Source organism: Aphanomyces invadans (assembly GCF_000520115.1).
Source record: "Aphanomyces invadans strain NJM9701 unplaced genomic scaffold supercont1.26, whole genome shotgun sequence".
Taxonomy (NCBI): domain Eukaryota; phylum Oomycota; class Saprolegniomycetes; order Saprolegniales; family Verrucalvaceae; genus Aphanomyces; species Aphanomyces invadans.
The window spans coordinates 124,266-142,363 of NW_008580171.1; the positions used below are offsets into that span (position 1 = coordinate 124,266).

The window sequence follows — 18,098 nt, forward strand, 5'->3', positions numbered from 1 at the left end:
GAGGAGTTTGTCCTGCCTAAATACGTAGCCGAGCTGATTGCTCGCCTTCAAACCAATGCTCGTGGGGGTCGCGAACATCCTCAAACGCGTCAACAATGCGATTGCAGCGATCGACTTCGCTATATCCTAGTCGTTCTGACATCACTGCGGACGAAATTTCTTGATTCGGCAGTGCCGAGACCATTGATTCTGGCGCGCACGTTGCTGACCGTTCATGCGACGTGTTGATAAACCAAATGCCAATTGACGCTTCTCCAAGGAATTGGGTTCACCATAACAATTCCTGCTTTGTACTTGCGTCGACAGTCCGCATCAAACATGATCATAGAAAGCCGGCGAGATGTCTCTATGTCGAACCAGCTGCAAAAGCCGTGTTTGAATCTCCTGCAGCAGCACAATAGGTGTTGTCACGAGGTCTTCAGTCCACGAAACTTCGCCTTCTGAAGACTTCACTCCCCGCATCCACATCGAAATCCATACCTTTCATGCATCTCCATTGTGTGCCAGGTCGGTCGCCATCGAGCCCCGCACCCCCCGATAGCATCGTTGCCACCCTAGCACGCTCTTGTTGTTCACGTAGTTTACTGACTGAGCAACGACGCCCGTACGTCGACAACCCTTCTTCCTCACGCCCTTGTCAACACGTAGATGTTGCATTTATGGGATATCCACCTAGGCCATCACGTGCGGCTGTGCTGCTCCAGCTAGGCGCGTCGCATTCGCCAGTGTTTCTCCTGCTGTTGGAAGACGATTGCCCGGTTCATAATCGCGGGGCGATGGTGACCTGCATAAAATCCCGGGCACACACAACGTTGTCGCTCCCGAACGCGTCGACGGCAAGCTGCCGCACCTCGTCCATGACTTGAACACTTTTCTCGCTGGCGTCGCCCTTGTATCGGTTGGAGAAGTGATTTAATACCAGACGTTTGCAACCGATGGCCTTGGCGAACGCTCCAGCCAACTCTGGAGTCGAATGGCCATGGGACTTGGCTGTTTCTTCAACCGCTTCACGCGATGAACCAGCTGTGATGTCCGACTGCAGGCACGCATTCGTGGCTTCGTGTACGATCAAGTCGACGTCGTCCCCTTGCACCAAATTCACAAACGCAGAGTCGATTGCGCTCGACGTGTCGCCAAGGATCACGACGACTCGACCAGGACGTGATGGGGCGAGACAATTGTCTGGAGTGAGCACCGTCCCGTCGGGCATGGTCATTGTCTTGCCATTTTTCAATTGCGTCAGCAGCGCGAGGGGGGTTTTGAGTCCCAGGGCGGCACTGTTGCGTTCTAGAATAGGACGGACGAAGTCGATGTTGAGCCGACCAGGAGAAGTGGGTTCCCGAATTAGGTAGCCCACAGTAGGCACGGTGTGCGGGATGGCCGCGGCCGTGACTGTGAATCCATTTATGATGGGAAGGCTCCAGTACGCATGGGCAGAAGCAGTGACTTGCGCGACGTAGTCCTCTCCTTCGACTTCGTCAATGTGGAGTTTTTCGCTCAAGGAGGTAGGCTCCATCAGCAGCTCATGGACGACAAATCTAATTGTCGACATGAGATGGGCCTCACTGAGTGGATGGGAGACCCACCCGGTGCCAATGCGTGTCATCGTGTGCAATAGCATGTTGCGGACGTATGCTTTGGTTCCCTGGGGTCCGTAGACATGCACCGGGTTGGATGTGCGAGACGGTGTTCCGTTGTCGAGAGTGGTTGCATTCGTCGGCGCGATCGACCCTACCGTGGAGAGCAGACCGGGAAGACCGAAGCAATGGTCTCCGTGCAGATGGGTGAGGAAGATGCGCGAGATCTTGGCGAGTCGCGGAGCTGAATTCGCTTGGGTAGTGTTTCCGCGTGCTGGGATCGCCAGATCAGCGTAGTCTGCCATCAAGTTGATGAGCTGGTGCTGCGTGGCTTCGCCACAGTCAAATAGCCACACGTCGTTGGCGTCCGGGCGGAACGCTAGCGACGAGTGATTGCGTGTGGGAGACGGCTGGGCCGAGGCTGTTCCGAGAAACGTGATGTCCATTGCTTCCGATGACACGCGTTGATGGCCGCCACACGCGCCGACGTTTCATGGACCTACATTTCGTGCATTGAGAGTGATGGTTTCCAGCGAACTCTCCACCGATTCGCTCGAGCAATGTGGTCCCGCCACAGCGACAACTCGTGGACGTCCGCGAGGCTGCCTGATGCATTGAATACATTGACGTGGACAAGTCTGCATCTTGCGTTGATATTCACGACTTAATGGTTCTGGCGGAAGGTGCATAAGACGGCCGTCATGTTGTCCGCTTGTTGCCCAAACAGGTCGTTTGCCCGAGACGCATTTTCGTGCATGAATCGTTGTATCCTTTCCGTGGCACTGTCGCCGCACGTCTGGAGAAACGACACGACTTGCGTGAACTGCCAGACGTCCCAAACGCCATCCGTCGCCACCAGTAGAGTTGCCCCGGGCTCCACAGTTGCTTCGACAATGTCTGGCTCGCAAGTGACCCCATAGGCGTGCATGTGGAAGTCTCCTAGGGACCGGGTGAACGCGAGCGTGTCTGGGAACGCTGCGTGCGGCGGAGTCGTGACAACGGACGCCCACTCATTCCGGGCGTTCTTTACGTAGCCTCCCCTGGGCGGTGGCCCTTTGCGCACTTGGCCGGTCTCGTTGATGTGGGCTGGATTGAAAGCGTGGGAGTGGACAACATGATCACGTTTGAAAATTGGCACTCGGTCGTGGGGGTCGGTAGAATGATCAAACATGCACTGCAGCCCGAGGCCAACGTGCTCCAGTCGCTTGAATTCGGTGGTGCAGTCGGGGGCGTGCAACCCAGCGAGTAACACATACGGAGTCCATTCGTCGGCTTGGTTATCGCTTTGGTTGTTGGTGGTCGGATCGTCGACGGGCGATGCTGGAGCTGGTGCCGACCTGCATGCTGCGTGCCATTGGAGATCTCTGGGCGAAATAGTCGTTTGTGCAAGGAGAGCCAACGAATCGCCGACATTGGCCACGATCAGTCGTCGGTGGTGCAGTAGCACCAATGTGGCTGTAGTGCCTCCATACACGCAACGAACGGGCTGCGAGTGACCAGGCGTGCGATACGTAAGGTACCCTCCTCGCTCTTCCCGAACAGTGCAACTTTGGTTTGTGTAAAACGCCTTGAACCGCGTGAAAACGTGCTGATGGCACTCCCGAAAAAGCCGGCGCAAGGTGGGTTCAGGGGCCTCAAGGACCTCGTCCAGCAAAGCAGGGTCACGAAATACCGACGCGAAGTACGCTTTGGCAGCTCGAGCCGCGATCTGACCGAGGTCCGGGCTGTGGCCATCGAACACCCCAACGAGTAGGCAGTCGTCTGACAAGGGGAGCTCCAGGTGCGCGTCTTGGTTCTGTACGAGAGTCGTCGACCCGATGTGCGAAATGGCTGCCACCTCCACGACCATGCCGCCCATCTCCATCACAAGCGCCGCTGGCTTCTCCATGTTTCAAGAAATGCTGGCGTTGTGGATTCACGTGGTAGCAATTTTATGAAAGGTCGCGATAGAAATCGCTTCATTGGCTGAAATGACCAAGATACAGCCAATCAAAATCGTATAATGCATGTTAGCTGTCATGCATCGGTGACGTCGTCGGTGCCGGGCGTCGGCGCCCTCTGTGTCGGCTGTGCCTAAAGTCCCATGACAATGGTGCTTTTCAGTGGTATCGATGTCACCTGGAGGGTCTCGAGGAGCTGGCAGAACGTCTTTTTGAGGCCATGGGTGTCCAACGTCGTCAAGAGGTTTTGAAAGTTCTACAAATTCCACAATCTATGATGACGAGCACGGGCGATGCGCCGTCAAAGTTACTTGATCCATCGTGCGCTTCCGATTGTACTCGTCGACTTTTCGCGCCTGCAATTCAGCCTTGTGCTGCAGCTCCATCGCCTCGCACTCGGCCGTGAGCGTCGCGTGCTGCTGCAAAAGTTGCCGTTCCAATGCGGTGAGTCTGTCGTACTCGCGCGCTGCGGCGTCGAGGTCGGCGATAGAATGCTTCAGTGTCTACATTCGATCCATCCAACAGGGATGAACTTCCACTCCACGGGACGCCGGTTCCCAACGAGTTGTGCAAACCTCTTGTTGGCGCTTGGCTGGTTCTTCCTGGAGCACTTCCTTTTCCACAAACTCCCGCCCGACCGCGTCCAACTTGGCACCAGCCTCGATCTCCTTTGCGTCTAGTCGGGCCAGCATTCCCGTCAAAAACTGGCTTTCATACTGCAATTTGTTGTTCAGGTCGTGTTTTCGTTGGAGCTCGACCTCGAGGGCCGCGACTTGGGCTTGGAGCACGGCATTTTCCTCGAGCAGCGCCTTGTGGTCGAGCCCCAAGCTCGTGCGCCGGACGCGGCCTGGCACCGCTGACGCCATCGATGACCAGAGCTGGCACGTAACTGTCTGTAACGCATGAAACGCCTGCCGTTCGCATGAGACGAGGCGAAGCCGATCGTCGCTCGGCTCCAGATCCACACGATGTGCGATGCGCAGAGGGCAACCCAGCGGCGCTCGATTCGGGCCGAGCACCTCCGTCGCACGCGTTGCATGGTGCGAGCAATGAAATGTGTTTGTCTTCGCCATGACGTGATTTCGTTGCGGTTGTTCACGCCTAGACTACAGTATGTTGGAACGGGCGATATATGCAGCGACTCGAGCTTTCCACTTGCGCCGCTGGACGCCCCAACCATCCACTCGGGCGGATAGCACCAAGGAGATAGGTCAAGCTAGGTACTATAAAGGGTGTGCTCCACGCACCTGCCTGTCGCCACTCGCGCGTGTACGTCAGCGGAGAGGCAGGCGCGTTTCCGCAAGGCAAAAGGACGAACTCAACTGGCTGGTCGTGCTGCTTCGTGTGCTGTCGACGTGCCGTGCTCCTCCCCACGCAAGACATTTCGTGCTGGTGGGCGTTGGGGATGCATGCGGCCAGACCCATCGTCGAACTCTCGAACGCACGTACAACACAAGGGAGTCTATATTATGGGATGGTCGTACTCGAATCGCTTTCGAGTGGGCAGGTGGCCACTTGCGCGGCTAGCAGCATGTCGTGGTCGGATCGAAGAGCGACTCGTAGAGCTGGGCCGTCGACTGGTTGTCGAACGTGAAGCCGCCCATGTGATGCAGCCACGACATGGGGTCGGCCACCGACGTTGGCGAGTTCAGCTCGGTGGCTTCCTTGCCGCCAACGACCGATCCGTCTTGGTCATAGCAGTCGTCCAGCAGCCACAGACTGTCGAGTGTGTCCTCCGAGTCCAAAAAGTCAAAGGCGCAGTCAAAGTCGCCGCCATTTGCTAGGTCCAGCGCAACATCCCCAGTGTCCGTCGAGTCACAAAACGATGTCGTCACGACCATGGGTGTGGCAGCAACGGCCAGTGCAGGCTTGACTGGTGGAGCGGCCGACGGTCGCCGCAGCGGGCTACATGTGTGTGGGTTGATCGCTTGGAATTTGGGTTTCTTGAAAGGCACGGCTACCTTCTTGTTCGGCGACGGGGTAGATCGTGACGACGACGTTTCAGACTGGGCTTTCATCGAAGGAGTATGGTGTTTGTGAAGGAAGGTCAGGGAAGCGGCCGCCGAGTGCAACGATGTCGAGATGTGTGGGGCAGCTTTAGCTGGGAGCAGCGGCAGCGTCGGCGCCGTGGGGGTCGGTTTTTTGCTCAAGGTCGTGGCGTTGTGGTGCGGCATCGTCGCGGGTGTCGCGATCGCTGCGTTTGTCGCCTTGGCAGCCTTCTTGCTGCGATTCCGTTTCCGCTTGCGTGTGCCATTCGCCTTGTGTTCTTCGCGTTCGCGCTCCTCCCGCACCCAGCTCTCGTTAAACGCAGCGCGCAGCGCGTCCAGGTCGGTCTGTCGCTTGGCAGCTTCGACGTCGGACATCTCGACGATTCGCGTTTCGTTGCGCTCAAACATGCGCTTCCCAATGCTTTGCTCGCCGACAAACTTTTTCGAGATGCGCATGGGACAGCATCGCAGCTTGGTGCTGAGCCACGACCGCATCGTCGTTCCGTTCTCGACGTCTGTGAGAAGCCCCGCGGTGAAGTCAGCAATCAGCCGACTCGTGTACGCCTCTTCTTCGGGCGTCCACTTTCCCCACCGCGGCTTGTCCTTGGGCGGGACAGCGGGCTGGTCCACCGGCGTTGTTGTCGTGGCGTCGTGACCCGCAGCAGCAGCGGTGGGCTGCGCCGAAGCCAAGGTCGTTGGAGAGGTGGTGGTCATGATGTGGGGCGGTGGCTCACGCGGGTTTGAATTTGGTGGTGGTTGGCAGGACGTCACTTTTTCGAAACTGACGTGGCCAGACTTTGGAGGTTGCATGAACAAGGCCGTGTCGGGGCCATAGTATCTTGCTAGCCGCCCCCGGGCACGAGCGACGAGTACACAAGGGAGACCGTTCCAGGATTCGAATGGATAGCTATGGCGCACATCCCACCGTGGCGTGCCAGCCCCACTGGCCATTCCCCTGGTTACTACGCCGACCGCCCCACGGGGGTTCGTTCGATTTTATCTCGACATCAACAAATGGTGGCGCGATGATGCGCCATTACACTCGACCTCGACAACCGCGCCCTGGACTCACGGGCGACGGGGGCGCTCCTGTCGCCAGGCGGTGGGGAAGCACCACCGCCGCAGCTACTCCCCAACTCGCTGCTTTCACATCCAGTGCGACCGATGGGTCGATGCATTCGAATAAAAATTCCATACAAATCGCGATGCGAATCGAATTAAAATCGAACTGCCGGGACAACACGGAGGCGAGATTTGCCTCGTTCGCGCGCACAACGGATGCTGGCGTCGCCGCGCTTCGTCAATGTCGTTGGAGATGCATGTTGGCTTGGGGACAGGCTGTATGGCTGTTATGCCGACAAGTGCACGACAGCGAGCGGCCATGGTCCATATGGACTCTCGCGACAGGCCAACTCTCGGCCGACGTATCGCACGTTCGATATCGCGTTCTTCCAAAAATTGGCACCACCTTGTCTGGCCTTGAGCGGAGCCACTCCCCCTCGAGCGTACAGGCATTTGTTGAACTCGCGCGGTATCGCTTGGGGGCCGTGGCGTCCATGGCCTGGTCGTGCGATCCCCGAGAACAACACGCACGTGTGGGTCTGCCATCGACGCAGCGCACGTGCCGACGAGAGAACACGACAATCTCCAACAGATATCGTGCTTGGGGCGGGTGACGTCGCGCCGTTCGCGGCGGCTCCGGGCTAGTAGCTGGAGCCACTGGACGGGATCGACAAGATCGATTGTAGAAGCTTTGCCATCTGCACGCTGGCAAATGCCACGTGCACGGTTTTGACCGACCGACCGCATGCGCCACGGCACGCAAACGGCACGCAAACGACCCTCAGCCATCTCGTCCTACGCTTGGTCACGCTGCCGAGACAATTGCTGGGCCGCTGGCGTCACTCCAAGGTGGGCGCATCCAACGGCTAACAAACGTGCGGCTGCGGTTCGTGTGTGGCGGCGTTTTCATGTGGATGGCAGGCGGTCTACCTGTTCGACGAAATGATGTGACAAAGTACAGTTGCACGGTCCTAAATATCGAAGCCTGTCCAGCCACAAACCGCTCAACCGTCTTCCCACTGGAACCACGACGGCATTGCACACACCCCGAGGCCGCTCGCCTCGCACCGATCGACGGCTTTCTATCCACAGCCAGCCACGTTGGAGGGGCCAGTCTGACGTCGTCGGAAGAGACGAAATCCAGCGGACTCGTTCGAGATGCACCCTCGCGGTGGCCAACAAGCGGACCTTTGTCGGTGCGACGAGCCTCCAACGCCTTTGTGGCGGCTGCTGAAGCCCGGCGCATCTGGTCTTTGTGAGTCACGGGTACCCAGCAATGGGGATGCTGATGCCGCGCCACCAAAGGTACTGCGCCTCTTGCAACACACTGACGCCGATTGTGGTCATCTCCAAAACCCGTCATGCTATCCCGCGACACTTAGCCACCGTGCATCGATGAAGCGGAGGGCCTTGCCACGTGCATGGACTTGCACGTCGACGGGGTGTCGCGGGGAAGAGGAGTGCGATACCCTCCGCTCACACCGCATTCGCCGTCGGCAAGTTTGGACCGCACAAGAATCAAAACGCGACAACCGGATACCACAGGGCCCCGTTATCCGGACATCATCCCTCTTCTCCAATCTCCCGGAACAAGCAAAGAGCAAGCCACGTCGATCCGTTTCGAGCGAAATGCGAGCGGTGGCAGACCACAACTACTGGTCTCCTCTTTGGGCATTTATCCAATGCACATCTGGCTGGTTGGCGGAGGGCCGTCGCGCCAAGTCGACTGTAGTCTTTTACGATGGCATTGCAGTAAAAATCATACAGTACAACACAAAGTTGACGGGCAAATATGGAGTTTACTATGCAATAAAATACTGACTTTTCGTACTTTTCGAGAGGTCCTTCGAGAATTTATGCATTGATTCAACAATGGAATCGACATATCCGGTTAATTCCCGGAAACGTTGGCAAAGTTTATCGCGACGAGAACGGCACGATAATCACGGCGGCGTGTGCCACCGTTGGGGACAAAATGCAATGTGTGTAGCAGTGCTCGTGGCGTGTGAGGCTCTGCGCAAACAATCGCGTTAACAGGTCTCTCCGCTTTGCAGTAAAGGTCTACTCGCAAAGCACGCAAGGCTTGGATTCACCGGTGGCGACACTCACAAAGGATCGCCGTTTTCGCCTCTGGCATTTTCGTGCGACTGGCCATATTTGGATATATTCGAAAAAATTGCCAATGAAAATTCGAAAATGAATTTGATTGGCTGGATGACGATCGTGCAAACGAAGGGGACCAATCAGAGGATGGCGAAGAAACGTACATTGCACGGCCTCGCTGAGCGGCATGGCGTTGGGACGACGAGGAGGGTACTGGGGCGACGTGACGGCCACGATCGACTGGTGCGAGCCCAATTATGCCGTTAGCCCGTACATAGCCGAGTTCTACAACACATGGAGTAACATTTGGTTCATCGTGTTGGGACTCTATGGCCTCCATCGCTCGGTAGCCGAAGGGTTTGAGCTGCGATTCCACCTCATCTACGCCAATATTGTCGTCGTTGGTATTGGCTCTGCGATGTTTCACGGCACTCTGACATTTGTGTATGCCGGCCTTTCGCCTCCACCCTCAACCTCCTCGCGTAGGTCCCAGCAGTGCGACGAAACACCCATGGTCTGGTCGATGCTCCTTTGGTACAGTCCACCACCAGCACCAACGCATAGACTCATGGACGAGTGGAAGGTTTTACATTCTCTATGCCCCGCTATGGCAACATAATGCAGTCGTGGACACGATCGCTGAAATCTCCCTGACGATCGTCGGAATAGCGTTTGCGATTTTGCATGCGATCCACCGCTACACGACGGCTTTTCAACTCCTCTTTGCAGCGTTGGTTGTCGTGTGCTTGCCAAGGTTGCGCTGGTATTACTCCAACTTATCCGATCGTTATGCCAAGCGCGTCGCGGTCACGTACCTCGCAGCCATCCTCCTTGGCACAGCCTGCTGGTTGATCGACTATCACTATTGCGACGCTGCATTTAACCTGTACGGCCACGTGTGGTGGCATGTCTTCATGAGCATCAATGCGTACTGCGGCCCGTTGTTTATGCAGTACGTTCGGGCCGATTCCAAAGGCCAGCAGCCGTCGATCCAGGCCAGCCCGACTGCGTTCCTCGTGACCATCGTAGTAAGCAATAAGAAGACAATCTAACCAGTTGTGAACTGCTCTTCGTATTCATCTGCGTGTTCATGGCAGTGCCACGGGAGTGTCGACGGCCACATGTTACCGTGCCAGGTCATCGCGACTACAGGAATGCCATGTCGTGGCAGAGTGACCAATCGCCCAGTTTATTTTCACCTCTCCCAGCTACACATTTATGCCAAGGTTGCCCAACTGCCCGACGACGGACGGATCGGCCTCGCAGAGGTACTGGACTATGTTGTGATGGCCGTTCTTCCGCGCATTCAACATAGCTGTTCTCATGCTGGCAGGGACGTTGGCTTGGCGCAGGAATTGCACTACTTCTAAATGACCGCTTGCTGCGGCGTACGACATCGCCCGTGTTGTCGCGCCTTCGGGACGATTTTGCAGCAGAAATGTCACCACGTTGAGATGTCCATTGAGACTCGCATGGTCAACAGCGTCTGTCGTGCAAGTCTGGCCTTGTGCATCTAGAAATCGAACCACATCTAGATGGCCATTCTGGCTTGCTCCATCCATGGCCAGTGGCGTGGTGATGGTGTCGGAGTAGTGCTCGAATAGAAACTGCACCATTGCCAAGTGGCCAGCCGTGGCCGCCCACACGAGCGCGTCGCTGGAGCATCCTTCCGTGCGGTGCACTTGCAAGTACGACACGACTTGTAGGTGGTTAAAGCGCGCGGCTAGGTTCATCGCTGCTCGCGTACAGCCGTCCTGTCGATGTTCATGGAGGAATGCGAGAATGGCTTCGTGCCCGTCTCGGGCAGCAACATCCATGGCGTTCGTGGTTCCTGTAGCCCCGTACGTGTGAACGAGACATAGAGCGTCGAGCTGGTCAGCCCACGCAGCAATGTCCACCAAAGGATAACTTGGTGGGAGCTGGATTTGTTGGCAATACAATTGCAAGATGGCTGCGTCACCGGCGTAAATGGCAGACACGACAACGAATGCGCCCATGTTGGACGAAGATGATATCAAGCGAGCAACACGTGACAGGCCATGGAAGGCCAGCCATGGAGCAAAAAGATCGCGAAATCCAACGAGGATCGAGGCGAGTTGCAGGTTGTACGTCGACACGCTCACCTTTTGTGTCAGGTAGAGCACCGAGCGGCCATGCTCCCGAACGTACGCGTTGAGTGCGCGCATGTCTGGATATCCACCTCCTTGGAATTGAACCATACATGGAAGCAAATCCACGTGGCGAAGGACTGCGGCGGCGGCCATTCTCGTGGGTTGATGAACTTGCAAAGTTGTGGTATACCTTTATAATTTTATATGTCTTGATAGTCGATATTAGACCTCTGGCATTCTATACGCTGTCGCGCGCCGTGGGCAATCTCCATGGAGTCGTGTCCTGGATCGTCCACAACAGCGCAGCCGCCGCAGCTCATCGCGGACGGCGCGGTCTATTTCTTACATCAGGTAGAGTCAACGTCGTCGCATCGCTATGGTGGATGACGAAGAAATACCTTGTCCAGGTCAAGCAAGAGTTCGCAGATCGCCCAGACGTGTTCAAGGAGTTCCTCGGGATCATGAAGCAGCTCCAGAGTGAAGCGTACTGACATGACAAGAATCAATCGCTGCGTTTGCATCGATGTGGCTCTCGTTAGGATCGACACGCCAGCTGCCATGCGTCTTGTATCGACGCTCTTCCACGATCACCCCGACCTTCTCGTTGGGTTCAACACCTTCCTTCCTCCCAATCAGCACATCCAGCCAAAGCCCCTGGCGCGATCGACCTCGGCACATGCGCAGACGCCAGCTGCAGACTCGATGTCAGCGCACCCGACGACGAACCAAGGGCACGTCTACCTTGAACAGGTGTCCTCTATGGAAGCTGCGTGTCTAATCAGGAGAATGCTGTCTTGCATGCGATCTAGGTCAAGCAAGCATTCGCCGACCAACCAGACCGTTTCAAGCAGTTCATCGCGCTTGTCAAGGAGTTCCAAGCCGAGCGGTAAGCTTGCCACATCGAAATCGTGTCCCGGCGCCTCACGACAGCACAGAATCGACACGAGGGACACCTTGCGCCGCGTGGCCGCACTCTTCGCGGGCCACCCCCGTTTACTCGACGGGTTTCGCGCATTTCTGCCGCCGGGATATCCGCTTCCTCCCGATATCGCTGCATTGTATCAAGTCAAACCCCCACTTGCCAAACAAAGTTGACATGCCATCAGTGCAATGTCGAAATTTCGACAACCTCTTCATCTACTAACACAACATGCAGCGAAACCTGGCATCTCTTCGATCAGTTGCAAGAATCACGACAGTTTTGCTGGAATACGAATGGGATCGACGTGAAACTACAAAGCGCGGGCAGACGGCGTGCCTGTCCTCGCTGGTCCGCCGTCGTCATGTGCCTGTATTCCACATGTGCTTGGGGAGGCGGATGTCGGCGACGAGATCGAGGGCTTGCTGCGCTCGATGGCGAATGGCTTCGGTGTCGGACCCGCAGAGGCGCACGAGAGCTTCCGTCGCGTTCGGGCAATGGACGAATCGACTTTTCTGCGTGTCATGGACGAGAAGGTTGATGAGCCACTGCAGCGCATGGAGCGCGAGGGTCGTGTCGCCGGATGCTGTCTCGAGCACGTTGACGAGCACAGGCATGTGCTCGCAAGAAGCCGCAAATGCATTCTCGTACGACAGCGCACACAGCGCCCGCACGCAGTCGACGCGCCACGCCACGTCGTACCGTCCACACGTTTCCACAAGCAGCGCCACCCACTGGTTGTCGTGGAGCATCATGTGCCGGTTCTCGGGATGGTAGAAGACGAGGTTTCCAACGAGCTGGAACACGTGCTGCTGGATCACGGTCCACTTGGACGGCGTCGGGCGGTGGCACAGGTCGCGCCACGAGCTCGAATACAAGCTGAGCCGCGTCTGGTTGTCGCGATTCCAGCTCAGTTGGAGCAGCGTCCACGCAGTGTGTTCGGCGAGAGAGAGGCGGATGGGCGTGTCGAGGATGGCGTCGTTGGTCATGAACGGCATGAGCAACTCAATCGCGCCAGCATCCCCGAGTTCGCCGCGCACGACGTCGTCTTGGGCAACGACTCCAAGCACCATGACGGCGGCAGCTTGGACACATACCTCGCCACACGCGATGAGATGCATGCACAACGTCAGGTACGAAGAACGCGACCCTGGTTGGGTTGGGGGAGGTAGCTGCTGGTGGAGCTTGTCGATTTCGTGGCTGTCGTTCATCCAGACCCGAAGCACGCTCTCCGGGCTGGCGTGGAGAATGTGGACCACACACAGCGCGAGATTGCCTTGAATGACATCCATCTTGCCATCTTCGACGGCGTCGCACAAGTACGGGGCCATCGACAGGTGCAGCACCAGCGCCAGCCCTCCCTCCGACACGAGCTGTTCAACCATTGCGACGTGTGTCTCCGTGAGGTTGGCGAGTGCTGAAGTGGCGAAGTCCAGGACATCCACGTCGCGGGACGACTTGAGCACGCGCAGCAGCGTCAAGATTCCATCCTTCGAGTACACAGCGTCTTGGTGGACTGGATTTTGAAAGGACAAGTTGGTAAGGCTGTGTAAGGCGTTGATCTGTATCGCTCGACTGGGAGCCGCCTCACACAGTCCCAGGAGCGTCTCAAGGAAGCCGGGGAAGCGCCCGATGAGGTGAATGTTGCGGGAATGCATGGCTAGCGCGGCCAGACTTCCAAGGGCTCCCTCTTGAATCGACAATGACACGTTTGGTTGGGGCGTGCTGAGCTCGACCAACACGGACAAGGCGCCGCTCGTGTCACCAATGGTGCGTACATTTTCTTCATTCACACAGACAGGAATCGGCGCCTGGCTGACCCAATACTCTGTTTCGCGGAGGACATGCAGGCGGTCGAGGTGGGTTTGGTATCGTTCGTGGGTGCCATAGTCTGCCGTCATGTTCATCTCTGCCGATGTCGGCGGCACGAGATCGTCGAAGTCGATTTTGCTTTCGTGTAGGGCATCCGCAGCTTGGGCGGAAAGCTTGTTGACCCAGTTTGTCCAGACTAGAAAGCGGAAATTGTACCGTCACGAAAGAAGCGGGTCGTGTCGTACTGGTTTTGGCTTGCCATCCGATGTGGCGCTGTGATTTCGGCGTGTTCCAGCTCAACTTGCCGAGGGATGTCGTCGCCAGGGTTCGAATCGTCGGGGCGAGCGAAGGCAGCTTACAGAGCTCCACGAGAATCTGCATGCGAAGTCACACGTGTTAGCCCCATTGCGGTCGTATCGGCATTCCACCGACCGGAATGGCACCAGCTTTGCGCAGGGCGTCGTTGGCATGGCCGCACAGTCCTGCAATGCCTTGAATAAAAAACAGAACCAGATCGTCGGCGCTGGTTAAGAGAAGCTGCGCTGAGATGCGCTGCCGCCACACTTCGCGGCGCAGTATGCGCTGCTCGGCACGATGTTCGGCCACCTTTTCTTCGAGCTTGAGCTGATGCTGAAGCTACAACGGACCGCACACAGCCCGTCAGGCATCCGCACAGGACGACTCCAAGAAACGAGCGATTCACTGGATGTACCAACACGTCGTTGTTGGCCTCAATGCTCTGCTTGAGACTCATGTTCCACATTTCGAGACGGTGGATGCGGCTTAGCTGCGCCATGATGCGCGCCTGCATGTCGTTGATCTCTGTAGCCCGGCGCTTTTCCAGGGCTGCGATGCCGCACAGCAAGTGCTTGTTCAACACCTACGCCACACGTAGCACCGTCAACGCTTCAATGCACGGTCGTTTCGGGGCAGACTTTGTGATCCGACAGCTCGCACTTGACGGCCTTGAGCCATTGCATGCGCATGACAGCGTCCGCCGACGTGCCTTCCAGCCGCTTCTCCAGGTCCTAAAAACACCACGACTCGATCGTATCAATTCAAATGAGCTCGCGTACCTCCCGGATGACTGCGTGTTCGGCAAGCAGGCGCTCGATGCGCAGGTCATGTTCGAGCTGCTGGGCTTGCATCTGGGCAACCAACACGTCCATTTGCTTCTTCAGGCTCTGAATAGCCTCGGCCTTGGTGATTTCCGTGAGCTCATCTGCCTACAACGACCTCAAGCACCCATCGATACCATACACATGCTTTGGATACCGCCTCGACGAGCTCCATCACGTGGGCTCTGTCCAAATCACTCTGGCGCTTGCTCTGGATGGCTAGTTCGAGGGCGACCTGCAGCTTGGCGATCTCTTGTTCGAGGTCGAACACGCGCACGGCGTGCTTGTCTTCTAGCGTCGTGATGGTGGCCTCATGACTACCACAAAGTTGTTGGAAGCTGGTGATTCTTGGCCACATAGCACGAACCGAAGTCGCTGCTGTGTCACAAGCCAGTCCTCTTGGGCCACCCATGGCGTGTTGTCGACTTGATCGTACGACACGAGCTGCCTCCACCGCTTTTCCCGCGTGTAGTTTAAGAGGAGCCACGCTCTCAGCACGTCGCGCTGACCCATGTCCCCCGTGACCTTTTGGCGCATCCAGACGCCTTTGGTCTCCTGGTGCAGCTGCATCTCTTCATCGAGCCGCCTCGTGTGAAACTCCAGCGCGTGCAGCTCCATCTCCATGAGCTTGACCTTTGCCGCTTCGTTCGATTGGATCGCCGTCGTCGTCATGTCGATCTTGGCAGCGTAATAAGCCATCTCTTCTTCCGCTTGGGCTTCCAAACGCTGTTTCTCCAATACGTTCATCGCTTGCAGCGGCAGGCGACCGGCCTGCTCTAGCTCCGCCGTGTATTCGCCCAAGTCATGCGTGAGCGCCACGAGGCGTTCCTCCCTGTGCATGGATTCCTTCGACTTGCATTCCGTAGCCCAAGTCGCACGTACCTCTCGACACGGTCCAACATCATCTTTGTGCGCCACACTTCGTACTCGCGCTTCTTGGCCCACAGGCCGGCACCGCGATCGACCTCGCACGTTTCCAGAGACTCGAGGAACGCAATTTCGTCCTTCATGCGATCTAACGTTGCCGCCGCCAGCCGCGTCTGCATGTCGGCGATCACGGCTGCCAGGTCTTCGCACTCGACGCGGCGGTTCACCTCCGCTTCTTCCCATGCCTTCATTTGCTGATCGTAGATTTCGAATGCAGTTAGGCGGTCATTCCCTACAATCGACCACATCAGAATCCTGCGCATCACATGGCGTCGGGCAGAGCACCTTCGTTGGATGGACTTGCCGTGGACTGCTGCAGCTGTGGCATTGGCGGCGCCTCCTTGATGGTTTCGAGCCGTGCTTGCGATGATTCCAGCGCCATTTTGCACGTGTCGATATCTTGTATTGCCGCTTCAAGTTCTTTTCGCGCTGCATGCATGTCTTTCTCAATCATTTCTCGAAATGCGTCGTGGCTCTCCCATGCCGAATCCTCGAGCTTGACGAGGGAATCGACTCGCCGCCGGACGACTTCCATGTGAAGGTACATCTCGTCTGCCTTGACGTGCATTTGAACCGCGGGCACAGCGCTGGCGGGCGTGCAAAGTCGTGGCCGGAGGGGGTCAACTTGTACATGAATCATGTCGTCGGTGATGCCGACGACGAGTTCAGCGGCTTGCAGTTTGTTTTTGGGCGGCGACGATGTTTTCTTGTCGGTGGCCTTTGCCTGAGCCTCCATGGCCGCCGCCTGGCGATCTCGCGCCTCTTTCACGAGCCGTTTGCGCTCGGCTTCCACTTGCGCATCGTACTCTGCCTGGACCATGGCGTGTTCCGAGTCAATGTGCCGGCGGATACTGGTCTGAAGCTGGTGGCTTAGCGTTTGGAGCCGCAAGTTCGACGCAGCCACGTCTTTCTCCAAATTTGCAAGCACAGCTTGCTCTTTTTGAACTTGGCCGCGCAGTTCGATCGGGTCGAGCGGTGCGTCGGCTTCGCTGTCGCTCGGCTCGCCCATGGACTCCCTTGCCGACCTTATAGATTGGCCGTCTGTTATCGCCGCGCCATGCACTTGGGTAGTTGTCGGTACGTCTTCGAGAGTGAGCTGCACTCCTGGCTTCCACCTGCCCTCGGCGATGTCCCATCCAGTCGGAGCCACGTACTGCATCGCAGGAGGCGGTTCCCAGCAGCTCTCTCCCGTCACTGAGTTGTAATAGTAGTCGTTCACAATGGACCACTGGCTTGCAATCGCCAGTCGTTCCTTGACGAGACGTCCTTGCTCGAGCAGCCGCAGTTGCATCGATGCTTCCTTCGCGATGGCTTCCTTGTCCTCGAACGACTCGGCGTGCTTCATGAACGGCCGCAAGATCGTCGGTGGTACGACGGCAAAGTCAGGCCATACGTCTGCTATCCACTCCTTCTCGCTGCGCCGGTCTTCCTTCTCTTTCGTCCACTTTTGAAGCAACGTCTTGCATTTAGCGGCACTCTCTCGCAGCTGTGCGTCCAGCGACGCGATCGCCTCATGCTGCTGCCTTGCCCACACCTTCATCTGAGGTAGCTTCTCGCGGGCCACATCGACACGAGCCTGCATGCGGTCCAGGCGCGTGTCGCACTCAGCTTGAAAGGATTGACACATCTCTTCTATCGTAGCAACGGCGGTCTCCATGAGCGTGAGTGGAGGGTCGTCCCCATCGCGTGGAGACTCCTCGACTTCATGTCCTTGAGATGCTTCTTGTATTAGCGCCATGTAATTGACCGCAATCGCGCTCGCGTTGTTGGACTCATCTCCGTCGTCCATGAATCGCGCGGCGCAATTGAAGTGTCGCTTCACTAGCGCATAATCGGTGTATCATTCCGACACGATCTGGTCAAATCAAGTTTTTTGCCAAAAATTCCTCTAATATCCTTCAACAGCACTGGAGAAAATGTATTCATGTAAGCTATCAAAGTTTAGAGTGACACATTTTTCCAGTCAAATTTTAATCAAAATTTGTATCAGAAACACTTTTTCTTGGATCCACGAAATTGACACCCTCGGAGTTTCTCCAATTCACGTGGCCTAATATTTTCATTGATTTCGCTCAAATTAAAATATATTCTTTCGGCCAGGGTTGGGTGACTGTCCGAAGGGTCATGGGCTGCTAGCCATCTAAACGCAACAACACCTTGACGTGCATGACGATGACAGCGCAAAATCTTCGCATCCGAGAGGGTGTAATCTAATACAGCGAACTCCATCCGCCACTGAGGGTTCATGCGCCAGCAGTACGAAGAGAAGAAGCGCAAATTGGAACCAGAAAATAAACGTTTGATGGTCGAAACAGCCGCCGGTGCCGCCCAAAGAATTGTTCCTTGCCGCGTCGAATCCAACGTCGAATATGCACATGACGGTAGAATGGTACGTGTACCTGCATTTGTGTGATCAAAGTGCATGGTTGCTTTCAGAATGAACCGGTTCGGGCTGGCGCGGCCTTGCCATCGTCGGGAACGACCAGTGTTGCGTTGTTCATGTCCATCGAGATGAAACATAATCTCCGCCCGAGGTTGCCT

At 56.7% G+C, this 18,098-nt stretch overlaps 9 protein-coding genes across 10 annotated transcripts in view; 2 read left to right on the forward strand and 7 right to left on the reverse strand.

The window, feature by feature from the left end:
* Positions 1-634: 634 nt before the first annotated feature.
* H310_10389 (hypothetical protein) lies at positions 635-2,065 on the reverse strand. Its single transcript, XM_008876765.1, has 2 exons — positions 1,587-2,065; positions 635-1,538 (listed from the first exon to the last, which is right to left on the reverse strand). The coding sequence occupies exons 1-2, from the start codon at positions 2,021-2,023 to the stop codon at positions 761-763; spliced, it is 1,215 nt and encodes a 404-aa protein (XP_008874987.1). The 5' UTR covers positions 2,024-2,065; the 3' UTR covers positions 635-760.
* Positions 2,066-2,206: 141 nt separating this feature from the next.
* On the reverse strand, positions 2,207-3,489 carry H310_10390 (hypothetical protein). The gene has a single exon (XM_008876766.1). The coding sequence runs from the start codon at positions 3,463-3,465 to the stop codon at positions 2,242-2,244; it is 1,224 nt and encodes a 407-aa protein (XP_008874988.1). The 5' UTR covers positions 3,466-3,489; the 3' UTR covers positions 2,207-2,241.
* Positions 3,490-3,551: 62 nt separating this feature from the next.
* Positions 3,552-4,401, reverse strand: H310_10391 (hypothetical protein). The gene is made up of 4 exons (XM_008876767.1): positions 4,093-4,401; positions 3,829-4,020; positions 3,696-3,773; positions 3,552-3,650 (listed from the first exon to the last, which is right to left on the reverse strand). The coding sequence occupies exons 1-4, from the start codon at positions 4,381-4,383 to the stop codon at positions 3,594-3,596; spliced, it is 618 nt and encodes a 205-aa protein (XP_008874989.1). The 5' UTR covers positions 4,384-4,401; the 3' UTR covers positions 3,552-3,593.
* Positions 4,402-4,958: 557 nt separating this feature from the next.
* H310_10392 (hypothetical protein) lies at positions 4,959-6,265 on the reverse strand. The gene has a single exon (XM_008876768.1). The coding sequence runs from the start codon at positions 6,217-6,219 to the stop codon at positions 5,041-5,043; it is 1,179 nt and encodes a 392-aa protein (XP_008874990.1). The 5' UTR covers positions 6,220-6,265; the 3' UTR covers positions 4,959-5,040.
* Positions 6,266-8,837: 2,572 nt separating this feature from the next.
* Positions 8,838-9,737, forward strand: H310_10393 (hypothetical protein). Its single transcript, XM_008876769.1, has 3 exons — positions 8,838-9,114; positions 9,157-9,204; positions 9,254-9,737. The coding sequence occupies exons 1-3, from the start codon at positions 8,858-8,860 to the stop codon at positions 9,720-9,722; spliced, it is 774 nt and encodes a 257-aa protein (XP_008874991.1). The 5' UTR covers positions 8,838-8,857; the 3' UTR covers positions 9,723-9,737.
* A 98-nt stretch (positions 9,738-9,835) lies between these two features.
* On the reverse strand, positions 9,836-10,949 carry H310_10394 (hypothetical protein). The gene has a single exon (XM_008876770.1). It carries the CDS (start codon positions 10,932-10,934, stop codon positions 9,879-9,881), a length of 1,056 nt encoding a protein of 351 aa, XP_008874992.1. The 5' UTR covers positions 10,935-10,949; the 3' UTR covers positions 9,836-9,878.
* A 79-nt stretch (positions 10,950-11,028) lies between these two features.
* Positions 11,029-11,987, forward strand: H310_10395. 2 transcript variants are annotated; one of them, XM_008876771.1, is made up of 4 exons: positions 11,029-11,132; positions 11,189-11,265; positions 11,321-11,667; positions 11,717-11,987. In XM_008876771.1, the coding sequence occupies exons 1-4, from the start codon at positions 11,052-11,054 to the stop codon at positions 11,923-11,925; spliced, it is 714 nt and encodes a 237-aa protein (XP_008874993.1). In that variant the 5' UTR covers positions 11,029-11,051; the 3' UTR covers positions 11,926-11,987. The 2 variants fall into 2 exon arrangements, with proteins under 2 accessions (XP_008874993.1, XP_008874994.1); XM_008876772.1 differs by having other exon boundaries at positions 11,189-11,667.
* Positions 11,716-17,435, reverse strand: H310_10396 (hypothetical protein). The gene is made up of 10 exons (XM_008876773.1): positions 15,843-17,435; positions 15,513-15,789; positions 14,998-15,462; positions 14,788-14,947; positions 14,589-14,738; positions 14,448-14,540; positions 14,225-14,392; positions 13,945-14,148; positions 13,758-13,887; positions 11,716-13,708 (listed from the first exon to the last, which is right to left on the reverse strand). The coding sequence occupies exons 1-10, from the start codon at positions 17,344-17,346 to the stop codon at positions 12,063-12,065; spliced, it is 4,797 nt and encodes a 1,598-aa protein (XP_008874995.1). The 5' UTR covers positions 17,347-17,435; the 3' UTR covers positions 11,716-12,062.
* A 535-nt stretch (positions 17,436-17,970) lies between these two features.
* H310_10397 (hypothetical protein) overlaps positions 17,971-18,098 on the reverse strand; it is a gene marked incomplete at both ends in the record, with an annotated part of 1,632 nt that continues 1,504 nt past the window's right edge. Inside the window, one exon of the mRNA XM_008876774.1 lies at positions 17,971-18,009. Within this exon, the coding sequence (XP_008874996.1) occupies positions 17,971-18,009 (39 nt within the window). The remainder of the gene's footprint in view (positions 18,010-18,098) is intronic.

What these genes read in the sequence shown, in the direction of transcription:
- H310_10389 (XM_008876765.1), bottom strand. Translation starts at nt 2,023, where the DNA reads ATGGACATCACGTTTCTCGGAACAGCCTCGGCCCAGCCGTCTCCCACA. An exon ending in ATGACACGCATTGGCACCGG is followed by an intron (nt 1,539 to 1,586) that starts GTGGGTCTCCCA and finishes GTCGACAATTAG; the next exon opens with ATTTGTCGTCCATGAGCTGC.
- H310_10390 (XM_008876766.1), bottom strand. Translation starts at nt 3,465, where the DNA reads ATGGAGAAGCCAGCGGCGCTTGTGATGGAGATGGGCGGCATGGTCGTG.
- H310_10391 (XM_008876767.1), bottom strand. Translation starts at nt 4,383, where the DNA reads ATGGCGTCAGCGGTGCCAGGCCGCGTCCGGCGCACGAGCTTGGGGCTC. An exon ending in CAGCCAAGCGCCAACAAGAG is followed by an intron (nt 4,021 to 4,092) that starts GTTTGCACAACT and finishes GATCGAATGTAG; the next exon opens with ACACTGAAGCATTCTATCGC. An exon ending in GGAAGCGCACGATGGATCAA is followed by an intron (nt 3,774 to 3,828) that starts GTAACTTTGACG and finishes TGGAATTTGTAG; the next exon opens with AACTTTCAAAACCTCTTGAC.
- H310_10392 (XM_008876768.1), bottom strand. Translation starts at nt 6,219, where the DNA reads ATGACCACCACCTCTCCAACGACCTTGGCTTCGGCGCAGCCCACCGCT.
- H310_10393 (XM_008876769.1), top strand. Translation starts at nt 8,858, where the DNA reads ATGGCGTTGGGACGACGAGGAGGGTACTGGGGCGACGTGACGGCCACG. An exon ending in CACGGCACTCTGACATTTGT is followed by an intron (nt 9,115 to 9,156) that starts GTATGCCGGCCT and finishes CTCCTCGCGTAG; the next exon opens with GTCCCAGCAGTGCGACGAAA. An exon ending in GTCTGGTCGATGCTCCTTTG is followed by an intron (nt 9,205 to 9,253) that starts GTACAGTCCACC and finishes GACGAGTGGAAG; the next exon opens with GTTTTACATTCTCTATGCCC.
- H310_10394 (XM_008876770.1), bottom strand. Translation starts at nt 10,934, where the DNA reads ATGGCCGCCGCCGCAGTCCTTCGCCACGTGGATTTGCTTCCATGTATG.
- H310_10395 (XM_008876771.1), top strand. Translation starts at nt 11,052, where the DNA reads ATGGAGTCGTGTCCTGGATCGTCCACAACAGCGCAGCCGCCGCAGCTC. An exon ending in CGGTCTATTTCTTACATCAG is followed by an intron (nt 11,133 to 11,188) that starts GTAGAGTCAACG and finishes TACCTTGTCCAG; the next exon opens with GTCAAGCAAGAGTTCGCAGA. An exon ending in AAGGAGTTCCAAGCCGAGCG is followed by an intron (nt 11,668 to 11,716) that starts GTAAGCTTGCCA and finishes ACGACAGCACAG; the next exon opens with AATCGACACGAGGGACACCT.
- H310_10396 (XM_008876773.1), bottom strand. Translation starts at nt 17,346, where the DNA reads ATGGACGACGGAGATGAGTCCAACAACGCGAGCGCGATTGCGGTCAAT. An exon ending in AGGCCAACAACGACGTGTTG is followed by an intron (nt 14,149 to 14,224) that starts GTACATCCAGTG and finishes GGTCCGTTGTAG; the next exon opens with CTTCAGCATCAGCTCAAGCT. An exon ending in CGGATGGCAAGCCAAAACCA is followed by an intron (nt 13,709 to 13,757) that starts GTACGACACGAC and finishes TCCGCTTTCTAG; the next exon opens with TCTGGACAAACTGGGTCAAC.